At 36.1% G+C, this 21,310-nt stretch overlaps 3 protein-coding genes and 1 long non-coding RNA gene across 5 annotated transcripts; 3 read left to right on the top strand and 1 right to left on the bottom strand.

Annotated features, from left to right (window-relative positions):
- Positions 1–303: 303 nt before the first annotated feature.
- LOC132162628 (uncharacterized) lies at positions 304–2,002 on the bottom strand. Its single transcript, XR_009438236.1, has 2 exons — positions 1,964–2,002; positions 304–720 (listed from the first exon to the last, which is right to left on the bottom strand). It is a non-coding gene; the product is annotated as an uncharacterized LOC132162628 (long non-coding RNA).
- Positions 2,003–4,836: 2,834 nt separating this feature from the next.
- LOC132192178 (vacuolar cation/proton exchanger 3-like) lies at positions 4,837–8,978 on the top strand. The gene is made up of 12 exons (XM_059607433.1): positions 4,837–5,234; positions 5,546–5,613; positions 5,920–5,948; positions 6,079–6,275; positions 6,361–6,573; positions 6,728–6,856; positions 7,027–7,143; positions 7,241–7,294; positions 7,391–7,507; positions 7,749–7,839; positions 8,146–8,213; positions 8,539–8,978. The coding sequence occupies exons 1-11, from the start codon at positions 4,947–4,949 to the stop codon at positions 8,208–8,210; spliced, it is 1,368 nt and encodes a 455-aa protein (XP_059463416.1). The 5' UTR covers positions 4,837–4,946; the 3' UTR covers positions 8,211–8,213; positions 8,539–8,978.
- A 1,184-nt stretch (positions 8,979–10,162) lies between these two features.
- LOC132191342 (probable envelope ADP,ATP carrier protein, chloroplastic) lies at positions 10,163–15,423 on the top strand. The gene is made up of 10 exons (XM_059606301.1): positions 10,163–10,613; positions 10,803–10,859; positions 11,997–12,059; positions 12,140–12,196; positions 12,280–12,363; positions 12,621–12,689; positions 12,768–12,880; positions 12,978–13,147; positions 14,134–14,212; positions 15,016–15,423. The coding sequence occupies exons 1-10, from the start codon at positions 10,272–10,274 to the stop codon at positions 15,113–15,115; spliced, it is 1,134 nt and encodes a 377-aa protein (XP_059462284.1). The 5' UTR covers positions 10,163–10,271; the 3' UTR covers positions 15,116–15,423.
- An 84-nt stretch (positions 15,424–15,507) lies between these two features.
- LOC132191340 (protein root UVB sensitive 5) lies at positions 15,508–20,974 on the top strand. Of its 2 annotated transcripts, none has more exons than XM_059606300.1 (15): positions 15,508–16,027; positions 16,111–16,155; positions 16,633–16,784; positions 16,994–17,094; positions 17,395–17,468; positions 17,688–17,734; positions 17,815–17,893; positions 17,991–18,063; positions 18,276–18,365; positions 19,208–19,267; positions 19,387–19,500; positions 19,721–19,781; positions 19,867–19,985; positions 20,088–20,162; positions 20,247–20,974. In XM_059606300.1, the coding sequence occupies exons 1-15, from the start codon at positions 15,855–15,857 to the stop codon at positions 20,475–20,477; spliced, it is 1,494 nt and encodes a 497-aa protein (XP_059462283.1). In that variant the 5' UTR covers positions 15,508–15,854; the 3' UTR covers positions 20,478–20,974. The 2 variants fall into 2 exon arrangements, with proteins under 2 accessions (XP_059462283.1, XP_059462282.1); XM_059606299.1 differs by having other exon boundaries at positions 20,088–20,180.
- The last annotated feature ends 336 nt before the right edge of the window (positions 20,975–21,310 follow it).

The following is a 21,310-nucleotide window of genomic DNA, read 5'->3' as shown; positions in this document are numbered from 1 at the left end:
GGGCACACATCTTCAAAATGAGGGATTTCTCTCATTGTCATACTCACTTTCTATAACTCTAAATTTTTTCATTTAGTTTTCTTTAAGAGAATGCACTAACTTAAGCATCGAAGTGTTTCAGTTCTTCTGAAGACTAATGACGGGAATTTTAGTAATCGTTTTCTCTATTTTGTAAGTGATCCGGCATCAGTCCGATAAAAAAAAAACTTGCTTAAACAAAATAATATTTTAATTAACGCTCTTAATCAGGCTCAAACTTCCACCAATATAAGAAATATTTTAATGATTTTAAGAAAATAATTCAAAACCGTTACTAGGCGTTGCTAAACGGTTACCAAAAGTTGGCAATATCATTTCCCTGCACGGAAGAACACACATTTTGTACAAGCAAAAGATCGTTTCGATGGAGTCGGCAACAAAAGGACCAACGACGAAGTACTTGAGCTTTCAACGTACACCACACACACACAAAAAAAAAAAAAATGGAAAAAAAAAAAAATCTTTGGAAAAACACATGTTGTGTTTGACTGTTCGTCAGTGAAAAGATACTGCAGTTATCCGTACAGAAACGTCTTCCGTCTGCATCTGTTGACGTGGAGAGGCGAAGCTTCGCGGAAGCTGCGTGTGGGCGCAACAATTCTGGACGAGGATGCTCAGCCGCGCGCGATGTTGATCCGGATTGGGATGGGACTGTCGACTGGGGGTATCCATGTGGGCTAGCTGGTTTTGGAATGAAGTGATAACGTGATATGAGTGAGCTTTTATGGGAGTGTGGGAAATCATGAGCATGGCGTTAGAAAACACCGCTGGCATTTATCATGTATTGATGAGGAAGACAACAAAACGCTATTTTATATATATATATATATTGCCTTCACATATCTTTGGGCCCAACAAATTTGATTTCCCACCAGAAAAAAAAAAAAAATATATATATATATATATATGACCCGAAAAAGATGAAAACTAACCGTTGTTTCTTTTCGATTTCACTTGAAATGAAGATAATCTTATTTTCTTCTAATGGTGGAAATTGAATCCAATTTAATTATGATACAAACAAGGACGGAGGAATAAGGGGGCCGGTATCCATTAAAATTTTTGGCTCTTGGCCCCTACCTATACCAATCTTTGCCTTTGTCCATGAATGCAAAGAATATGAGATTAGACCATTGTTAATGAGTTTTCTCCCGATCTTACAATCTTCACCATATATTTGAATCACATGAAATTGATCTTCATATATATTTAATAATTGGAGGCGAGCCACGTCCGAAAATTATTGGTGAATAAATGATATGGGTAAGTTTTGGCAATTAACAAGAATTGGGCTCAGAGAATATCAATGAAAATGATATAGAGGTTTGCTATACAGTGCATTCCCCCACCCATCTTCTCTCTTTAACATCTTGATTTCAAAAAAAAAAAAAAAAAAAAAAAAGAACTTAAGAGAGAGGAGATCATGGGTGGGAGAATGCACAAAAGCATTTGCCAATGATATATGTGCATGGTTTTTGGCCTTTTTGTTTTTGTTTGTTGAGAAAGTTCAATGAGGTTAAGGAAATAAGACCTAATGAATAAGGGGTAATTATTTAACATATTGTAGATATATAATTGATTACGCAAACTTCTCTATCTCTACCTGTAAATTAGGTCAAGAAAACAACATCTTGTACCTCGCTCTTTAGTCAATGATTGAGTCATTGAGAGAAGAAATCATTCGCGAAACAACTAGTACTACGTACGTAGCTAAAACAACAAAACATTTAAAAGAGAAATGTGAAAAAACAAACATATTATAAGCCATTAAAGTTAGGTCTTCCACCTAACCAAGAGACTCAAAAAACAAAAGGTGGGGAGAGATTTACCGTATCAAAGAGAAATGTGGGGGCCTTAATTCATGGCCATTGAAGGTAAAATATTAAAGACAATTAAGCAAAGCAATTACTATAAAAGCACCAACCTTCTTCCATGAGTAAAATCTCTGAAAAACTTGTGCTTGCAGAAACTCATCCATGGCACAAATTGCAGTAAGTGGCAAATATATAGACACCCGGAATTCAGATGAGCTTTTCTACTTGTACAGTTCTAAGATCTAGCGAAACTTCTTTCTACCTTCCTTACCTTGGCGCTTAGCCACTTCAAAAACAGTGCATTTTAGAGAACAACAGGTTTGATGTTAGAACTTAATTAATTAGGGGAAACCCTAATATTCCTCTTAAACAAATAATTTTTTTTTTTTTTTTTTTTTTTTTTTCGACAAGTCCATAGAAGAAAGGGATGGTGGATTCCAACTAGTGACATCCGCTTCATGAAGCATAGTCGTTAGCTAATTGAGCTATTTCTTGGGGTCTTAAACAAATAATTGGGTAGGAGGCCAAGAATAACTTCTTTTTTTTTTTTTAAGGGCTGAGGGCATGTTTGGGTGTGTGTTTGAAGGACCTAAAAGTGCGTTTAACACTCAAAAGACTTTTCCAAAAAAAACTACCCGTTTCGTAAAAAAATTGAAAGCGCTTTAAAGGGTCCAAAAAGTCAAAAAAAAAGAGATTAAAAATGAAGTTTTTGCCAAAAAAACATTTTTTAACTTAAAAGCTCTATTTCTCAAACAAGCTCTTAATTAATAAATTGGGCCGGTTGATTGGGTTTCTGATGCAGATCAGAGAGCTTCGTCTGCAAGCTTGTTTGCAACCATACGGACGAGCGTCAACCCAAGAGCCTCGTCTGCAAGTTCATCTAGAGACCGTCCGGACGCTTATGTTATTTTTCTGTTTTTCTTGCTTTATTTCTGTGACCATCCGGATGGCATTATGTCTCGTCCGGACGGCTATCGTAGCTTCATAAACCGACTTTATTTATGTTTACAATTATGGTTAGGAGTTTTGGGGTTATAAATACATGCTTGTAACCCTAAGAACGCAACTTTTGATATTATTTGAGTTTTGTTCAATAAAAATACTTAGAGTTGAATTTCTTCATTTTTTTCTTTAAATTCTAGATAGACTCTAGTGTTTTGAGATTATAGACTCAAGATCTAGAATTATTTATTCCCTCTTATTGTTTCTGTTTTCTCTGCATCCTACTTGGTCACGATGCATCAAATTCTCTATGCCCAATTTAGAGAAAATTTTTATTCTAAACATTAATAAGGTAATTAATTGCTATGGGCCGTGATTCTAAGCACGCCAGGCTATTTTCATTTTTTTTTTTCTAATTTTTTAATATTAAAAAAAAAATTTGTTTTACTTCACCCAATTGCTATAATTCGTGCCCATTTCAAGTAAAATGGAGAAAAACAAATTTATAGTCAAAATGACTCCTCTACGTTTCACTGTCTGCTTGAAATGGAGAGCACCCTAATCCCTTTCAACAATGACAGAGCAGCAACGTCCTTTTAAGTCGCTTCAAGCTCAAGCATTAAAGGATTACCACCATAACCTGCCATCTAATTTGTACGGGCTTGCGAAGTTTCCACGAAGTTTCCCTCATGCCAGTACGGTACGGTGAGTTGTACGTCATCATATATAAATGATTGAGCTATAGCAGAAAGCTTGGCCCTCCTGATACTGCTATATATTTATATATATCTTGTTTAGAATCAAAAGGAAAATGACATTAATATACAGACACTGCATGCAAAACGTAAAAAGAGCGAAGATTTAAAAGATCTCGGGAGTCGGCCGGGTTGGGATCATTGATACCACAAGATGTTTCTATGGATAAAAACACTCGTCAATTGTTCCGGACGCGTAACCCAACAAAATAGAAAACGTTGCGTGGTTTACAATTTTCTTGTTTTGTTCAGCTCTATTTACATGGTGATCAGTTAGTTGCCTTTAGAGTTTTTTACTTGTGTCCATTAATGAAAGTTAAAGAGTTTTTGACTTGTGTTCATTATTGAGCATATTAATTTGTTTACAGGAAGAAGTAGAGTTCATGGGAAACTCTTGCTGATTGGTCAGACCCAACTTTTTAATCTTTTACTGTTGACTGTTTTCAGAATGAGTTTTGACTTCTCTTTTTTTTTTTGAATTATTATATATAATATTAATGATAGAGATAAAATATGTAAACACGTACAAGATATGGACAACAATGGTACAAATAAACTATTCGATCTCTAGATTATTTTAATTAATGGGCATTATGTTAGAATTTGGAACTTGCTAGAAATGTAAAATTAGAAGATCGATAGAAGATCCAATAGAAAAACATGACATATATAGTTTGTAGAATTATAACTAAGGTTGCTAGAATTTCAAGTAGAGCTAGCTGTCAAATGTCCAAATACAAGTGCCCTTAATATTTGGGTTGATGGTACGTTGGATGCAATAAGGTTTTTCATTGCAATGAGGGCACCTGAACATCTCCTTATTCGGGATCAATCTGTTTGACTGAACAGTGCAATAGACAGTTTTATTGCACGAAATCTATCTGAATTCTAATATCTTGCCAAATATCATTTAGCAACAAAAGTAATACATGTTATTCTTCACACCTATTTATCATATTCACTTCACACCGGACGTGACATGTTTAATTTAAGTGACTTTCTTTTTTTTTAAAAAAAAGTCGATTTGACATAAAAATTCACTTAAAATACATATCAATAGCCGATATAAAATGAATGTGAAGAATAACATTACTCGTAGAGACAAATATATCTATTTATCTATGATTTGTTTTATTTTTTGGATGAATTAAAATTTTTAAACGGATATATACTAAAAAAAATAAAAAAATAAAGGAGAAACTTCGAGGAAGATGCCAGCTTCTTGAATTACAAGCCTGCCATAATAATCGAGTTCTCTCTTCCCTATTTATAACAGTAGGTCTCTCGAACCCTTAGAGGCACAAAGAGACACAGAAAAATAGTAACTTCTAAAGAGTACTGGACAGCCGGTCTTGCTATACAACAGTTTGGACGTTTTGTGTCAGCAACGACATACATGGCTTCTTCACAAAGCAGCTCTCACCAAGAGCCATGGCTGTTGGAAAATGGCAACCTCAAGAGCTTGACCAAGGAGATGCGGCACGGCCATGGCCGCACCGCGCACAACCTCTCCGCGACGTCGCTCCGAAAGAAGTCAGACCTCACACTTATCTCGAAGATTCCTTATGTCTGTCTCAGACAGATGTTGGCTAATCTTCAGGAGGTTGTTTTTGGGACCAAGCTTTTTGTACTCTTCCCAGCCATCCCCCTTGCCATTCTAGCAGAGTGTTATGGTTTTGGAAGAGTAAGTTCTTCTTCTTCTTCTTATCCAAAATATATTTTTCATGCATATAAAATTAAAAATATATGGTTTTCGAGAATTTTATGAATGAATTCGATCTGGGACTTTTTAATTAAATAATATATATATATAAATATAATTTCTTTTGCCTGAAAACAACTGGCTTGATTGCATTATAAAGTGTGAAAATGACTGATTCAATTTATATATATATACAGCTCAACATGCCCTCGAAAAATTTACTTCTTATTTATTTCCTATATATGTATTTATTTAGTAACCATATATAACCGTTGTGATTCTTTTGCAAACAGCCCTGGGTTTTTGCTTTGAGCTTACTTGGACTTATACCACTTGCTGAACGTGTGAGCTTCTTGACAGAGTAAGTCAAAATATTCAAGGAAAAAATATGTGTCACTACTTTGAGTTCGAATTCGAATTGACCCATATAATTGTTGACTGATCATGTGGGACATGGTTTTTCATAAGATGTCTTTTAAGAAATTGACAAAATCGGACGAAATTAAGTATCTGATTGAAAAATAATTAAAACCCAAAACATTATTACAGAAATGAATGAGAGGGTTAATTCATGAAAGCTAAGGAGAACTCAAAGTAATGACTTGTAGATTTCATTGTTCATCATTTACAAATACTGATTCTCGTCTTCCTGTATCTTAAATTGCAGACAAATAGCTTATTACACTGGTCCGACAGGTAAAAAAAAAACATAAAATCTCTCTTGTTTTGGTCGGTTTTAGCCTTTTGAATATAGTACAATATTAGTACTTCACCACAGACAGCATGAAAAATGTAACTTAATTAATTTATCTGTGTGATTTTGCAGTTGGAGGGCTCCTTAATGCAACATGTGGGAATGCCACAGAGCTCATTATCGCTATACTTGCTCTGAAGGAACATAAAATAGCATTGGTCAAGTATTCTCTCTTGGGCTCAATTCTTTCCAACCTTCTTCTGGTTCTTGGCACATCTCTCTTTTGTGGTGGCCTTTACAACCTTAGAAGCGAACAAAAATACGACAGAGTGAGTTACTGAACATTATAATTATATACATCCTACCTACAAATGGTTGAATTTGGTGGTGCTAAAATGACCGCTGATTTGACAGAGACAAGCGGATGTGAACTCACTCATGCTGCTGTTGGCGTTGCTGTGCCACTTGCTACCTATGTTGTTTCGGTTTGCTGGAGCCTCGGCGGCTTTGACAGCCGACCCGACACTCCAGCTGTCGAGAGCTAGTAGCATCGTTATGCTTATTGCATACGCTGCGTACCTCTTTTTCCAAATGTGGACTCACCGCCAATTGTTTGAAGCCGAGGAGGTAATTATCTCAAATTTTAGTTTTACTGTTTGCCTGTTCGATTAGGCGGACGGAGTGTTGAAACTGTTCAAATTTAATTTCTGGTCAATCTTTCCCCTGATACTGAATTACTGCTATGGTAACTTAGTGTAACAATTTTGGTGCAACTGGACAGGAATCCGAGGGTGATGGCGATGTTGCAGAAGAAAAGCCCGCAATAGGATTCTGGAGTGGATTTGCTTGGTTGCTCGGGATGACCTTAATCATAGCTTTGTTGTCCGAGTATGTCGTCGCTACAATTCAGGTAACTCATCAAACATCTTCATAGTATATATGTTATCACACTTTTTAAGGTAAATTTAATTATTTAATTATTTAATTATATCTAATTTAGATTAGGTGAATTAATCGTGTAATTAAAGTTCAAACTCATAAAATGGAATTCACTAAGAATATTTCAAATAATCTTTTCAGGATGCATCAGAGTCCTGGGGCTTGTCTGTCAGCTTCCTCAGCATAATCTTGCTACCAATTGTTGGAAATGCAGCGGAACATGCAGGAGCAATCATTTTTGCTTTTAAGAACAAGTTGGTGAGTATACAATGGTGTGGCCTATTCTATATATATTGCCACTTCTCTGGCAATAATAAACATAAATTCTGAGTGAAATGTTTGGGCATAAATGCAGGATATATCTTTAGGTGTTGCCTTGGGGTCTGCGACTCAAATTGCAATGTTTGTGGTGAGACTTTAAAACCTAGATGCTGGAATTAATGCCTTTATCAAAGTTTATTTGAAAACTTTATACTAAAAATATGTATATTGTCTAAATACTCAGGTTCCATTGTGTGTGGTTGTGGCTTGGATTATGGGCATCAATATGGATCTTGATTTCAACATCCTTGAGACCGGCTCTCTTGCTTTAGCAATAATTGCTACAGCCTTCACTCTGCAGGTAAGAATATTAATAGAAATCCCTTAGAGTAGGCCACTTCGTAACCCATCTTTGTTGGCTAACTCGGCGGAATACACGACTCCGTCCGCAAGACTATTATATCAGTTATTCAAAAAATTTAAAATAGCAAAAAATAATAAATTTAATCATTTAATTAGTACACAAACATGTCTCTGCTCTCTATTGTGTATATTCGTCTTTCATTTAAATTGAAGATTCAACTTTGAATTTTCATATATAGGATGGAACTTCTCACTACATGAAAGGAACGGTTCTCCTCTTGTGCTACGTTATTATTGGAGCATGCTTCTTCGTATCCAACCCACCATTCAGTAAGTTATTGCATCATTGTTTTTAGAGAAATGGTAGATATCAGTATTTTTTTTCATATTTGGCTCATCTCATCTTACAAACCAGCCATTAAATTTGTGAACTTATATATGTGGATCTCATATAAGTCAATAGTGGATCTTACAAATCTAATGGTTAATCTATTGGATTTATAAAAAAATATGAGTCAAATATGAGAAACTTATTGATTCCTAACATTTCTCATGCTTTTATGGTATTTACTGCCAAGGTACACATCTATCATTATGCCCAAGAAATATCTAAATCTCTCTATTTCTTAACCCCAGACCAAGCAAATGTCATCAACTCGTCGGGACTTAAGATGACAACAAAAGCGGTCTTCAGAGTTTAAAGGGTAGGTCTAATTGAAGAAAGTTTTTCCTTTAAATTAGATTGAAAGAATCCCAATATATAAAATTAACATTTATTATTATAGCATGTGATTCTCACATGTATTTTTAATAAGAGTAATTGTACAAATCACACTTTTATCTCACAACTATCTCACCATTCACACTAACGTGGTAATCTCAATCAGCCCGTGACTAAGCCCCAACATTGCCACGTTAGCGGGGTGGGATAAAAGTGTAATTTCTTGCTTTCCTCTTTTGTCTAAAAACAATGTCAATTATATAAACTAAATTGATAGTATTTTAACCTAGCGATATGAATACACACAGGCTTTGCCTTGCGGGGTCACTCTCCAGAAAAGGATTGCTCCATTGATACTTCAACAGATTCAACGGAATTTGTGTTCTTTGATTTTGATTGGACTCGCCTGTCTGAAAGCCAACAGTTACATGTATTTTTGCTGGTGAATGGATGTTGTCATGCCCCCCCTAAAGTTGAGACGGGTTTTATATGATGCCGTCGAAGCTTGATGAAGACTGGCTATCTATATATATATATATATATATGGTACCTCTCGTAACATAGTGTTTTTGTACTAGGTAAGAAAATAAATGATGTTTTTTGTGTGATAGTTTTGTTTTGTCTTGTTTTGTTTCATATAAATGCCAAAAGAGTGATGGCATACGGCACATATGGGTTGGATTGCTTCACTCTTGTATTGCAATAATATTTATTAATAAATGGAAATTGGTGTTGTTTGTGTTTGCAATTCAACTTTGTCTTTCAAAGCTTTATACGTACTTGTTAGGTCTTTTGGTCATAACATTGACAAAAAGTTTGTCATATATGTGCTATACTCCAAAAAATTAGTCACGGTTGCAATCAGAGTTTCGTGTAATTATTTATAAAGCACAACTTCACTCAATAAATAAGTAGCTAATATGACACTCGATATCCATATTGCTACTCTATGCTAGCGGGCGCTACACATCCTCTGATAGGTGATCATATTTATAGTGAAGGGCCAAGAGCAGTGACGGAGGAAGGAGGTGGCCAGTATAGGCCATGGCCACCCCACAATTCATAATGAAAAAAAAAAGATTGAAGGTACAATTTATTGGCCCTAAGCCCCTACCCATACTAAACTATGTCTCCGTCCCTAGCCAAAAGCCCCTCGGTATTCTCACACCATTGCTTCTTTTTTATATTAGGAGTGGTGAAAAAAAAAAAAAAATCTAGAAAAAAAACAAGGAAATGATTGAACTTACGAAGTGTCAAAGGCACTAAATAAATTATAATATCAAAAGTATTCTAACACTACTCCTAAAGTGGCTGTCATTGTTCTATAGTTCAGATTTGGGTTTTGAGATACATATTTTGAGGAGGGGGTGCTATAAACTTTTATTTATTTTTATTGAGCTTATTTATTGTGAGTTTTGTTTTGATAAAACAAGTTGGACACACTACACAAAACGACATGACCAAATTGGGTTTAAACACCTTAATTAATTGAGTAGGAATTGGTTCCAACTTGATGTGGTGAATACAAATTTGTGATGAGTAGATTTCATATGATTTTATATATATAGGTCCTAATCCCTTCGTAGATAAAGTTTTTTTCTTAAATAGGTCAGAGAAATTTTTTTTTAATTAATTCTATGGAATTGATATGTATTTGAAATGTTTATAAGAGTTATATACATTTTAATAGAGTGTATGAAAATTATATGTATTTTAAACATATATAAGTTTAATAGAATAAATTAAAAAGAATTCCACTTACCTAATTTAGAGAAAACTAACCCAAAAGACAGACTTTCGGTAGTGTGAAGCCTACATGGAAGCCATTAATGGGATTATTATTATTTTTAATCTTAAGATCCAAAAAGTCAAAGTCTGTTAACAGTAAACGGCTTACAATAGTAAAATGCATCGGTACACAGCGAATCGGAGAATGAAAACACAAAGTCACAAACTACATAGCTCCTTTCTCGCTCTCTGCAACTGCCTCACTGCCAGCCTTATCTCTTTTCTGCCCCTACCCAACACTTGAAACTAAGCCATGAGCGAAGAGAGAGCCGTTCTAGTGTGCCGCGACATCCCAAGCCTTAGAGAAAGCTTCAATTCCACTTTTATTCGGACCACGGACTACGAGCCGCTATGGAAGACCGCGCGGCTCAGCTGTACTGCGAGTGGCAGCCGCTGTAATTTCGCCTGCGTTTCGATGGCAGAAAAGAGAGACCAGAGGGAGTTCGAGCCGACTCCGGCTCAGCTCCTGAAGCACCCGCTGGCTATCGTCGCTTGCGTTCCCAAGGACGCCGCGCTCTTCGCCGCCGGCGCCATCGCCGGTGCCGCTGCCAAGACCGTCACGGCTCCGCTCGAACGCATCAAGCTCCTCATGCAGGTGCCTTGTCAACTATCACCTTAACTTCGGCGCATTTTTTGTTTTCTTTCTAATTCAAAACCATTGCTAAAAGATATTGTAAATGTGGGCGTTAATGTCATAAACGGGGTAGTTTCTTGTTCAATTAGAATTTCTCTTTACTTTTTGAAATTGCCTGTGGTTTTCTTTTTCCTTTTTTTTTTGTCTCAGACTCACGGTGTGCGAGTTGGAAAAGAAAGTGCTAAGAAAGCGATTGGTTTCATCGAGGTACGAGATGGTTCTTTTTTTTTTTTGGTTATTACGAGTTGTGGCAAAAGCTTGAGCTAATAACAATCGGATGATTAAAATCATAACATTTTCATTCCATATGTCTGATACGATCATACGATGTTAAATCAGCAATAAAAGCTCATTTAATTAATATTTTTACATTTTTTATGTCATGGTCACATAGCGGGAATTCAATGCATCTGATTCAAAGTTATATGGGCTATGATACATGTGCCCTTCATTCTTCCATTGCAAAATACGATCTTGTTGATGATATGAGGAAACTAATAATTAGCATAATTGAAATATTGATTTCGGCCTTTTATAACCATAGGAGATTATAGCATGTTCATTTTCTTGTTCAGCATCTGGTTTAGGGAACTTAGGATGCTATTTGATAAATTACCATTTGTCTCAGAAGTCTAAGGCACAATAACTTGGCCATTTCTGTGCTTTTGTTTCCGTGGTTTAGGGTTCGATATTGTCAGACTAAAGATGGGTGATTTGATATTACTAAATCTTTCCTGATAATTGTCAAAATGAATAACCTTACGGTTCAGCCCCTAAACTCAGTCTCTGTTAGTGCTTCGAGTAATATCTTTTGTTCTACCACTCCAAACAAAGAGAGGAATTACTGGACTAGAGTTGTGTTAGGCGGCTCACAACCAACGTAAAAACTGCAAAATTTTCATGAATATGAAGCGTACGAATGTTTGGTAAGTGCTGGTGTGTGCTGAAGAAGGGCATTCTCTACACAGTTGAATAGAAAAGTTAAATTTCCATGGCCAACCCCATATAGGTGGGATAGAAGGGATTGCTGTCTCTGTTGCTCTTCTTGTTTGTTTGTTATATCTTTTGATTCTTACAATATGACCATACTTAAATGGCATATTTTAATGATGATAGCATCAAGGAAAGAGGAAATTGATGAGAATCGAATTGTTGAAAGAACACTACCTGCCTAATTAAGTGGTTCGGTTATGCCTCTCGTCATCTTCTCTTATGGTAAATGGTTTAATTATGTGATAAATCCATGTGGATTGTGTATATATTATTGGAGATGCATAGTTTATCATCCTCTCAGACTCTATGTTTGATATCCTTTAGTTATCCCATGTCTATGATGGTGTGCAGGCCATAACATTGATTGGGAAGGAAGAAGGGATCAAAGGGTACTGGAAAGGCAACCTTCCTCAGGTTTTTGGATCTTTCCATCTGTAGTTCAGATTTGTTTATCCCCAAGCAATGTTGATTGGGCTTTGTTTTAAATGTTGCAGGTGATACGGGTCATACCTTACAGTGCAGTCCAGCTTTTTGCTTATGAAACTTACAAGGTTGTTATAAAACTGTCTCTAAGAAAATCTTAGTGCAATACTCTATATTTCTCAAACTAAATGTTCTACATTTGAACTTGCAGAAATTATTTAGGGGAAAGGATGGTGAGCTTTCTGTTATTGGAAGACTTGCGGCAGGTGCATGCGCTGGCATGACGTCCACTTTTGTAAGTATTGTTGTAGTTTATATTGGGTTTTCTTAAGTGTATTGTTTCTGTCTTCATGAGATTATATATATCCTTGTTTGATAATATACTTATTACTTATCAAAAAAAAAATTATATATATCCTTGTTTTTCCACTTGGAAATTCTTTATGGACAGTTATCTCTATTTTGGGACTTCTGTATATTTGCCGCTTATCTCTAGTTCTACTTGTTCTGTATGTCTATATATGAATGTCCATATTTTTTTTCTCTATGTAGGTAACATACCCTTTAGATGTCCTGAGGTTACGGTTAGCAGTTGAACCAGGGTACCGAACTATGTCTGAGGTATGATTAGCCTGCTGGTTGTATATATGACAAGATGTCCTTTCCATGTAAATATGAAGAGTAATCTGCTGTTTTCAGGTTGCTTTAAACATGCTCAGAGAAGAAGGATTTGCCTCATTTTACTTTGGTCTTGGGCCTTCCCTTCTCGGAATAGCACCTTATGTTGCTGTGAACTTTTGTGTTTTTGACTTGTGAGTCCACTGTTACCCCCGTTTTCTATAGCATGTTGAAGGAGAATACTGTGGAATGTTGTATCTTATACACATTCTTATTTTTTGTGGATATTAGGGTGAAGAAGTCTTTGCCAGAGAAATATCAGAAAAGGACCGAAACATCTCTACTAACTGCTGTGGTGTCAGCTTCTCTTTCCACGATCACATGCTATCCCTTGGACACCGTGAGAAGACAGATGCAAATGAGGGGCACACCTTATAAGACAATTCTGGATGCCTTTCCAGGCAAGTACTATCATTTTGCTCTCCTACAGAAAAAAGAATATTGCTGCCCATTGTATCAGCATTAGATCATAAATAATTGCGATATAGAGGAAGCTCTACAGAAGTAGTAAAAATAATGAGTTACATAGTTGTTTGTGCATAATATGTCATCTTGCGGATGGGTTCAAAGTTTAGATGGTGAGCAGCTCAAGAAATGGAGATCACTTTTGGGTCAGGACCTGTCCCTCAACTTCTGCTCTTAGGATATATGTGCTTAGTCATAAATAAATGTGGTCACACATTATGTATGAAATGGTATTTCTCTTGGTCCTTTCCTTCTTTTTTTTCCCCCTCCTTAAATTTTTTTTTTTTTTGTGTGGATGGTAAGTGTTAAATCATCACTTTTCCTAAAAGCTTAAGCTTATAGGAAAAATGTAAATTTAATCATTTAATCAATATTTTAACACTCCTCCTCATGTTTGTGTTCAAACTCCCTTTTAATCGGTGAGGCCCAACACTTGAAATATTTAATTGAAATGGACGTAAATGACGGAGTCAATGTTCGAACTTAAGACCTTTGCTTGATACCATGTTAAATCATCACTTTTTCTAAAAGCTTAAAGTTATAGGAAGATGTAAATTTAATCATTTATTCAATATTTTAAAGATATAAACTATTGCATGCATGTGGATTTTCTATTTTATGTATGAACTTACCATCCAAGCTTTTTCTTGGGTATGGTAATTTTGTTGTCATTAATCTAAAAAAGACGTGACATTTATTCCACTTCTTGGAAGACTATTGAGTATCGTGACCAAACCAAGAGACGGGGAGGTTTAGGTTGCACATCTCGTGTTAAGTTTACAGGTTTGCTTCAGTTGTTGATATTTGTAAAACCTTCAATGATTTCTCAAACATGAAGTCCCATGTTGTCATTTATTTGTGGGTAGATAAAATTTTAAATCTATCATCAACATCCTTGTATCTGAAAATATTTTTAATGCAGGAATTGTGGCACGCGATGGAATAGTCGGCTTGTACCGAGGCTTTGTTCCCAATGCTTTAAAAACCCTACCAAATAGCAGGTTCACATTTATAGCAGTTTCATCTTATCTATCATGTTACCTTGGATTTAGTTCTTGTATTAGTCAATTAGTACAGCTCAACCCCAAGGGGTTGGTTCAAATGGTAAGAGCTTTGGTCTTTGTAGTAGTCCATAAGGTCTAAGGTTCGAATCCCCTTGAGTGGAAACAATTCCTTGGGCCCAGCCCTACCCGATCCGTGTGGAGAGGGCACTTTACACGGGTCCGAAGTTTACCTAGCAGGGGTGAGTACACAAAGTGGCCTTGCCTTGGAGGGGTTTCTTTTTATAAAAAATTTTTAAAAAAAAAGTTGGGATAATGCCTTTGGTTGAGTTTTTTTGAAGCTAATATTAACTTAGATTTGTTTTGAAGAGCTTGTATGAAACAAGAAATATTTCTTTAACGATTTTTTTTACATTTTATAGAATAATTAGTGTATTTTGGACGTCCCATGGAAATGAAATTATTTTGTTTTGGTTTGGCTTGTCCATTCTGTTATGTGCTCTGTTTGTACAAAGGATAACTATGATGCTTGGATTTCACATGGTTACAACTTTTACCATCATTTTTCGTTACGGTTCCATGCTATGGATGAAATCTCTCCCTTCTGTCTTTTAAAAACCTAAATGATCAAGGTTCCAAGGGACATCCAAACCCGGAGTTGTGTGGATTATTGGATGTTTTCTTATAAAAATTCAATGCTGCATAATTGAGTTGATTCTCATCTTTAGTTTCTACTTCTATTGTCGATGTTCCTACACTAATTTACCTGATGTATCCTTCTGTTTTTTTTTTTCCTACTGCAGCATTAGGCTTACCACCTTTGACATTGTTAAGCGCCTAATTGCGGCCAGTGAGAAAGAGTTTCAGAGAATCATGGAGGGAAATCGCAGTAAACACAGCTAGAATCTCACTAATTGAAAGAGCCTGGGTGTTGATGCCATTATATTGTTTCTCAACATTCTACTCCCGCTCATTTTTCTTGTGGAGATCATTTCCCCTTAGAATTAGCCATTATTTCTGGGAATCATCTTTTGCCAGAAGTTCCTGTATTGTAGTATCTAAGAATTCATGAGGCTCAGAGAAAAGAAAAGAAAAGAAAAAAAAAAAAGACAAGAATTTAACGATTTGAGAATACTGGGGTTGTATTTTTGTGATGGGAATTAGGATGCCATTTTTTCGTGGAATTCGAGCTCCCCCGAAATTTCCTGTTCCTTGTGTGGATTATGTTCTACCAAAAACTTCTTGAGCTCCGGCTGATTCCTTGTTCAGGGGCTTTATTTTGTGAGTTAGTGAATTATCCTTTGACTTCAAATTTTCCCACTTTTCTGCAATTCAGGGAACTTGAAATTTATTGGGCCTAGGCCCACGCCTCGGATTGTCTGTCTCGTTCAGTGGGCTGTAAAGCCTGTAATCACCCGTTAATAAAACGACGGCGTTTTGGCATCGTTGATACCATCGTTTTTAAGTGACGCCGTTTTCGAGTCATATTGAGCCGTACAATTGGGTGGTTGTGGAACCACAAAGACCAAGATAGGCGACACCTGGCTTTCTTTCTTCGCAACGGCAAAGGGGGACAAACCAAAACCCTCTTTGCAGCGCCAACAACTATAAAACCCCAAGCCTTTTCGTTTTCTTTTGCGAAATGTCGTTAGTGTCGTGCATTCTGCGAGTATCATTTCCCACGCGCGCTTTTGAATCTTCCAGAAAGAGTAGGGGAGCAACGCGTCGTCGTTTTCAAATTCTATGCTTTTCTTCGCAGCCAAACCTTCCCGAAGGAGAAGAAGAAGAAGAAGAAGACGGGGCTGATCATGGCAGGTACAAAATAATAATAATAATTCGAAGTATGAAAATGGTTAAGAAGGTTTTGCTAGGCTCACGGTTTTGTTTTGGCGTTTTAGGCAGGTGATCTTGGTGGAGAGATATGGCAATGGCATTGCTAAGAGGTCGGGTCTTAACTAAATTTCTTTCTTTTGTTCTGCCTCGTCTCTACTCTCTGTAGTTTTGCTTGTAGTTCACTAATCGTGAAATTCATGAAAAAATGAGCATAACAGTAGATATGAGAGCAACTTGTGATATTGCGGCATTGGCTATATTTCGTTGCTTTAAATCACTAATTGTACTAAAAACTTAAGTAGATAGAAAATGATTGATTTAATCATTTAGTTAATATTCTAATAATTTTCCTTAATAAGTGAAGTTGAACAAGTAGAATATGTAATTGAATGAGAGAAGAATGACGGAGATAAGGTTCGAAGCCGTTATTATCTTTATTTGGATACCATGTTAAATCATTCCAAAAGCTTAAATTGATTTAAAAAAAAAAGGTGCTGATTTAATTATTTAATTAATATTCTAATACAATAGAACCTCGGGTTTAGGCTGTGACTTGTTTTGTTTATCATTGAGCCGTGGCATCACAGGTACATGTTAGATGAAGAATCGGGATTGCGAACTTTTGTTGAGGAGCATAGTTCAGATACTAATAGGTTACAAGACTTTGATACCTCTGACACTACATTATCGTGGCTTCCGGACGTTGTTAAAGATTTTATTTTACCTGCAGGATTCCCAGGTTGCAAACATTAGCATTCTTACTTTGTTTCTCACCAGCGAATGTCTTATTTCTTATATGCTATTGTGAAAAAAATATGACTACCTACGGATGTACGATGGAATTAGAGAATTTTGAGTTGAGTTTTTGTGCTTCTAATACCCAGGTGTAGTAAGAGAATCTGTGTGATTCATGAGAACATATGCTTTCTTTTTTGGCATTTGATGCAGGATCAGTGTCAGATGATTACTTGCAGTACATGTTGTTACAGTTCCCTACCAATATTACTGGATGGATCTGCCACACATTAGTCACATCAAGTCTTCTTAAGGCATGTCAGTCTAACTCAGGCCATTACTTCTCCTTGGGTATGTCTATTAGGAAGAAGGAAACCTTTAGCTGTTGTTAGTCTTATTAGGCAGTCTCAGAATTATCTTGTGCTACATCTTATGTTTCTTTTCTTCTTTTATTAAGTTTATCTGGTATAGTTAATTTTTTATTTGGTGAGGTGTTGTTTTGGCTGAAATGATGTTTAAAGTTTGTGAATTTTCATAAAGTTTACTCTTTCCTTCAAAATATTACAGACGTATTTTTTCTTCTGACAAAAATTGTTCTATGCACTCTCTTTCAGGCTGTTGGTGTTGGCTCTTTCTCAGGAACTACTGCTGCCGCCTCTGCTGCTGCCGCCTCAGCTGCTGCCATCAGGTGAATTTCTCTTTTATTGATTTTATGTATTTTCTTTATCGCTGTTTCTGGAAGTTTTATATTTTTACTTAATTTGATGAAAATGTGTTTGTGTACTTTGTTTATATGAACATATATCTGTTTCGTGTGTACGTCTGCCTGTGTAGACAATGTTTCTGTATCAAACTAGTCTTTTATTGGATTGAACTGCAACTGCAAGTTATGCAATTGTTTCTGCAGATGGGTGTCAAAGGACGGCATTGGAGCTGTTGGACGCTTATTCATTGGTCTGGCACTGTAAAAATTGCTACAAAAGAGAAGGTTATGTGCTGAAATTTTTATCGATGACTCTCACTATATTTTCCAGGCGGCCGGTTTGGAAATCTTTTTGATGACGATCCAAAACAATGGCGCATGTACGCAGACTTCATTGGTAGTGCAGGAAGGTCCGTGTAAGAAGCTTTGTTTTAGATGTAGAGTAAGTTAATATTAGATGGTATTCAATATATTTCGTTAATTTTTTTAACAAAATTTACCTTGCAGCATTTTCGATCTAAGTACGCCACTGTATCCTGCCTATTTTTTACCATTGGCATCTCTTGGAAATCTTGCCAAGGTATTATTCCCATTTGGGGCTAAATAGGCTGCTCTTGATTATTTTGATGACTACATATCGAACCCCAAGCATTTAACATTCTTCAGCAATCACTTCTTTTCCCCTCAATTATGTTTCAGAAACATATGTTGATCATATCCATATCAGTGCAGAAGTTTACCATAGGTATGATTAGTTTTTTACTGATATACTTGAGATTCAAATTTATACAGGCTGTAGCAAGAGGACTAAAAGATCCTTCATTTCGAGTGATTCAAAACCATTTTGCAATCTCAGGAAATCTGGGAGAGGTAGCAGCAAAGGTATACCTTTGTATATGTCTCTGCTGAAGCTTAATGCAACTTCTGATGATTAAATTCTCTCACTATCATATTTATTTGGAGTGAACTATGTAGTTTTGCTGCTAATTGTGTCAATGATAAGTCTTCGTTGCCCTAGTTAATTTTATCATTGAAAGCATGTACCTTGACTTTCTTGTTCAATGGAGAGAATTTTTTGCATTACCAAGTTATAATTTATGAGGAAATATCAGTAATCCATAATCATTATTTAAAAAATATATACGTTTCTCTTTTCGCTAAATACTTCTTCTGGTCCCTGATTCCTCTTGACAAATTTTGGAAAAGACAACCCCAGCTATTTAGGCAACTCTACCCTGTGGATAGAGATCTACGTGGGCACAGTGTGGCCATCAATATTTGCAATGACGTCTCCTGGCATTCAATGGAAAGTTCTTGTCATTTTCCAGACTTACATGGACATGTTATAGAACTCTGCAGTGTTTCGCTAAGTTATAGAACTCTGCAGTCTTCTGGTCCCTATTTTATAGAAATATTAGCATCAGCTAATGCTGCATAGGACGTGAGTTATAAAACTGGCGCTACTCTATTCCTATGTTTTCAATTGATTTTTGTTCAAGGGTTCTGTTTGTGAGAGGAAATTATAAGCCTTCTCTTGATGCAGAATTATTTTTTCATGTTTTCATATTGATTTACTACCACAATGCCATATCAGTGCACATGATTAGAGGAAAATTTTATCCCTTTGGGTTGGACTTTTAACTACAAATTTTCACCTTCTATAGATAGTAAGTTCTTATGCATAAAAGAATGTTTTCCCATTAATTGATTGATCAATTGTTTAGGAGGAAGTTTGGGAAGTAGCAGCACAGCTTCTTGGCCTTGCTCTGGGCATACTGATCCTGGTACATTATGTCCTTTCAAGATGTTGTTCATATATTCCCTTGATAGTGATGTCAATTCACTAAAAACTAGATACTTCTTGATTTGATGCATTTAATTTATTTTAGAGTTACAAATGCAGGATGCACCTGGCCTTCTCAAATCATATCCAGTGTTGTCATTGACATGGATGAGCATGCGGCTTCTGCACCTTTGGTTACGTTATCAATCACTTTCGGTTCTACTATTTAACACAGTAAGAATGTTTTATAATCAGTTCCTAATTTTCTAAGACGTAAAGTGAAGCTTAAGTTGAAGAACTTCTTTCTTGGGAAGGTATATGGGATTGTTTCATTTCCTTGCGATTGACCATGTTTAATAAACGTACTCTGAGTGACAAGGGGGGAAAGTACAAAGAAAGCAGGAGATCCTCTCTGATTAGTTGAACTGTTTTCTATGTTCAACTTTATTGACAGATAAACCTCAAGCGTGCTTGTCTGCTGGTAAAATCACATGTTTTACACTCTATTGTTCCAGGTAAAATTCACGTTCTTTTTTTTCCTTTGCTCATCACATAAGCTATTTAGTTTACAAAAATGACAAATCTTTTTGTTGGTTTCAGGATGTGTTGCATGCAACAAGGATGAAAATATTTTATTATGGCAAAGATTCATGAAGCCACGGATAACATTTGGTGTGTCCTTGGAGGAGATGGTTTGTGGTGGGAGATCTGTTTCCATGGTATTGCCAAAATAATTATGCTGCTATCCTTTATTATAATTTGATGGTGCCATCAGAAGTAACCTGATCATTTCTATTATTTATCTGTTTATATTGCAACAGATAAAAACACTTCTAAAATTATATGCAAAGGAGCAATATATTCTTATGGTGAACCAACAGCAAGGAGATTTTGAGGTCTTTGTCTCATTCAAGGTATGCATTTAAAATATTTTTCAGGATATACAGGCTCAGCTTAATCAAATTAAGATCCCAATGCAGGTGGAAGCTACAAGTGTGTCTGTCTTGCGTAGTGTGTGGCAGACTTATTGGCTACATGAGAACTGGGACAGTTCAGATGATGTCTTCCATCAGCTCGCACAAAGCATATTGCAGATGGAAGATAGATTTGAGGATTTCATCCAACAGTTAAATAGAGCTGGATGGGATACTGATCAAATAAATCTGAGGGTCCCTAAGGAAATTACCATTGATGAATCAGGTCTTGTTTGATTGTTCAAGCATCGTGATCAAAATGTCTTCATTTTTGGGTTTGATCGTCAGTGCCCTATAATGTGGGCTCTCACTCAGCCAAAATGGACATGCTGGTGGGTGTGCATCACAATGCTGTTTGAGGAAGGTGTCCAGTTCCCTTTGCCAATTTTATCTGAAAATAAGGGGAACGGAGCCATGGAAACATTTAGCTAGAAAAAGAGGTACTTGGACTTGAATCCCTTGGCTGGTATGCTGTGACGTTGTGCACTGGAAGGACAGTTATAGAGGTTCAGATGGGCTTGAGGTCCTGTAATGTAACGAGTAATTTTGGCTTATTCTACGTTTTGAAGTGATGTATTTAATGGACCACAAAATTTTAAGTCCTTTCTTTCATTTTAGTTTTTATTTGCCAATATTTTGACTTGATTGCAATCAATTTATCAAATATGGAGTGTGTATATATGCTAAAAATGACACCATGTCAAATTTGAAGCAGTGTATTGTGACGTTATATAGTTTAGTGCTTTTACCTTTTCAGAAAGTATGACAACTTCATCAGGAAGCTTGGATGCTGCTTCGGGTGTTTCTGTTATTAGACTTCTTCTGGGGACTTTGCAATATCTACCTTTACAAGTGGAATTATTGAAGAATTTCAGGAATTAAGTAGCCGCACTTGTTTAATCACTAATAGGAGGAATCATGTCCTTAATTGTTCCTTTTCAGGTGGAGATCAAGGTTCAAATTTTAGGAGAAAGAAGCTTATGTTGTTCCTCCAACATTCAGCGACACCCAAAGGTAAATTTTCAGTTCATTGAGACTACACATAATGAGTTATTACTTTTTGGGAATTT

Source organism: Corylus avellana, chromosome ca9 (assembly GCF_901000735.1).
Source record: "Corylus avellana chromosome ca9, CavTom2PMs-1.0".
Taxonomy (NCBI): domain Eukaryota; kingdom Viridiplantae; phylum Streptophyta; class Magnoliopsida; order Fagales; family Betulaceae; genus Corylus; species Corylus avellana.
Note: the sequence above shows the minus strand (reverse complement) of the source record. Positions and strands in the feature narration are given on the sequence as shown.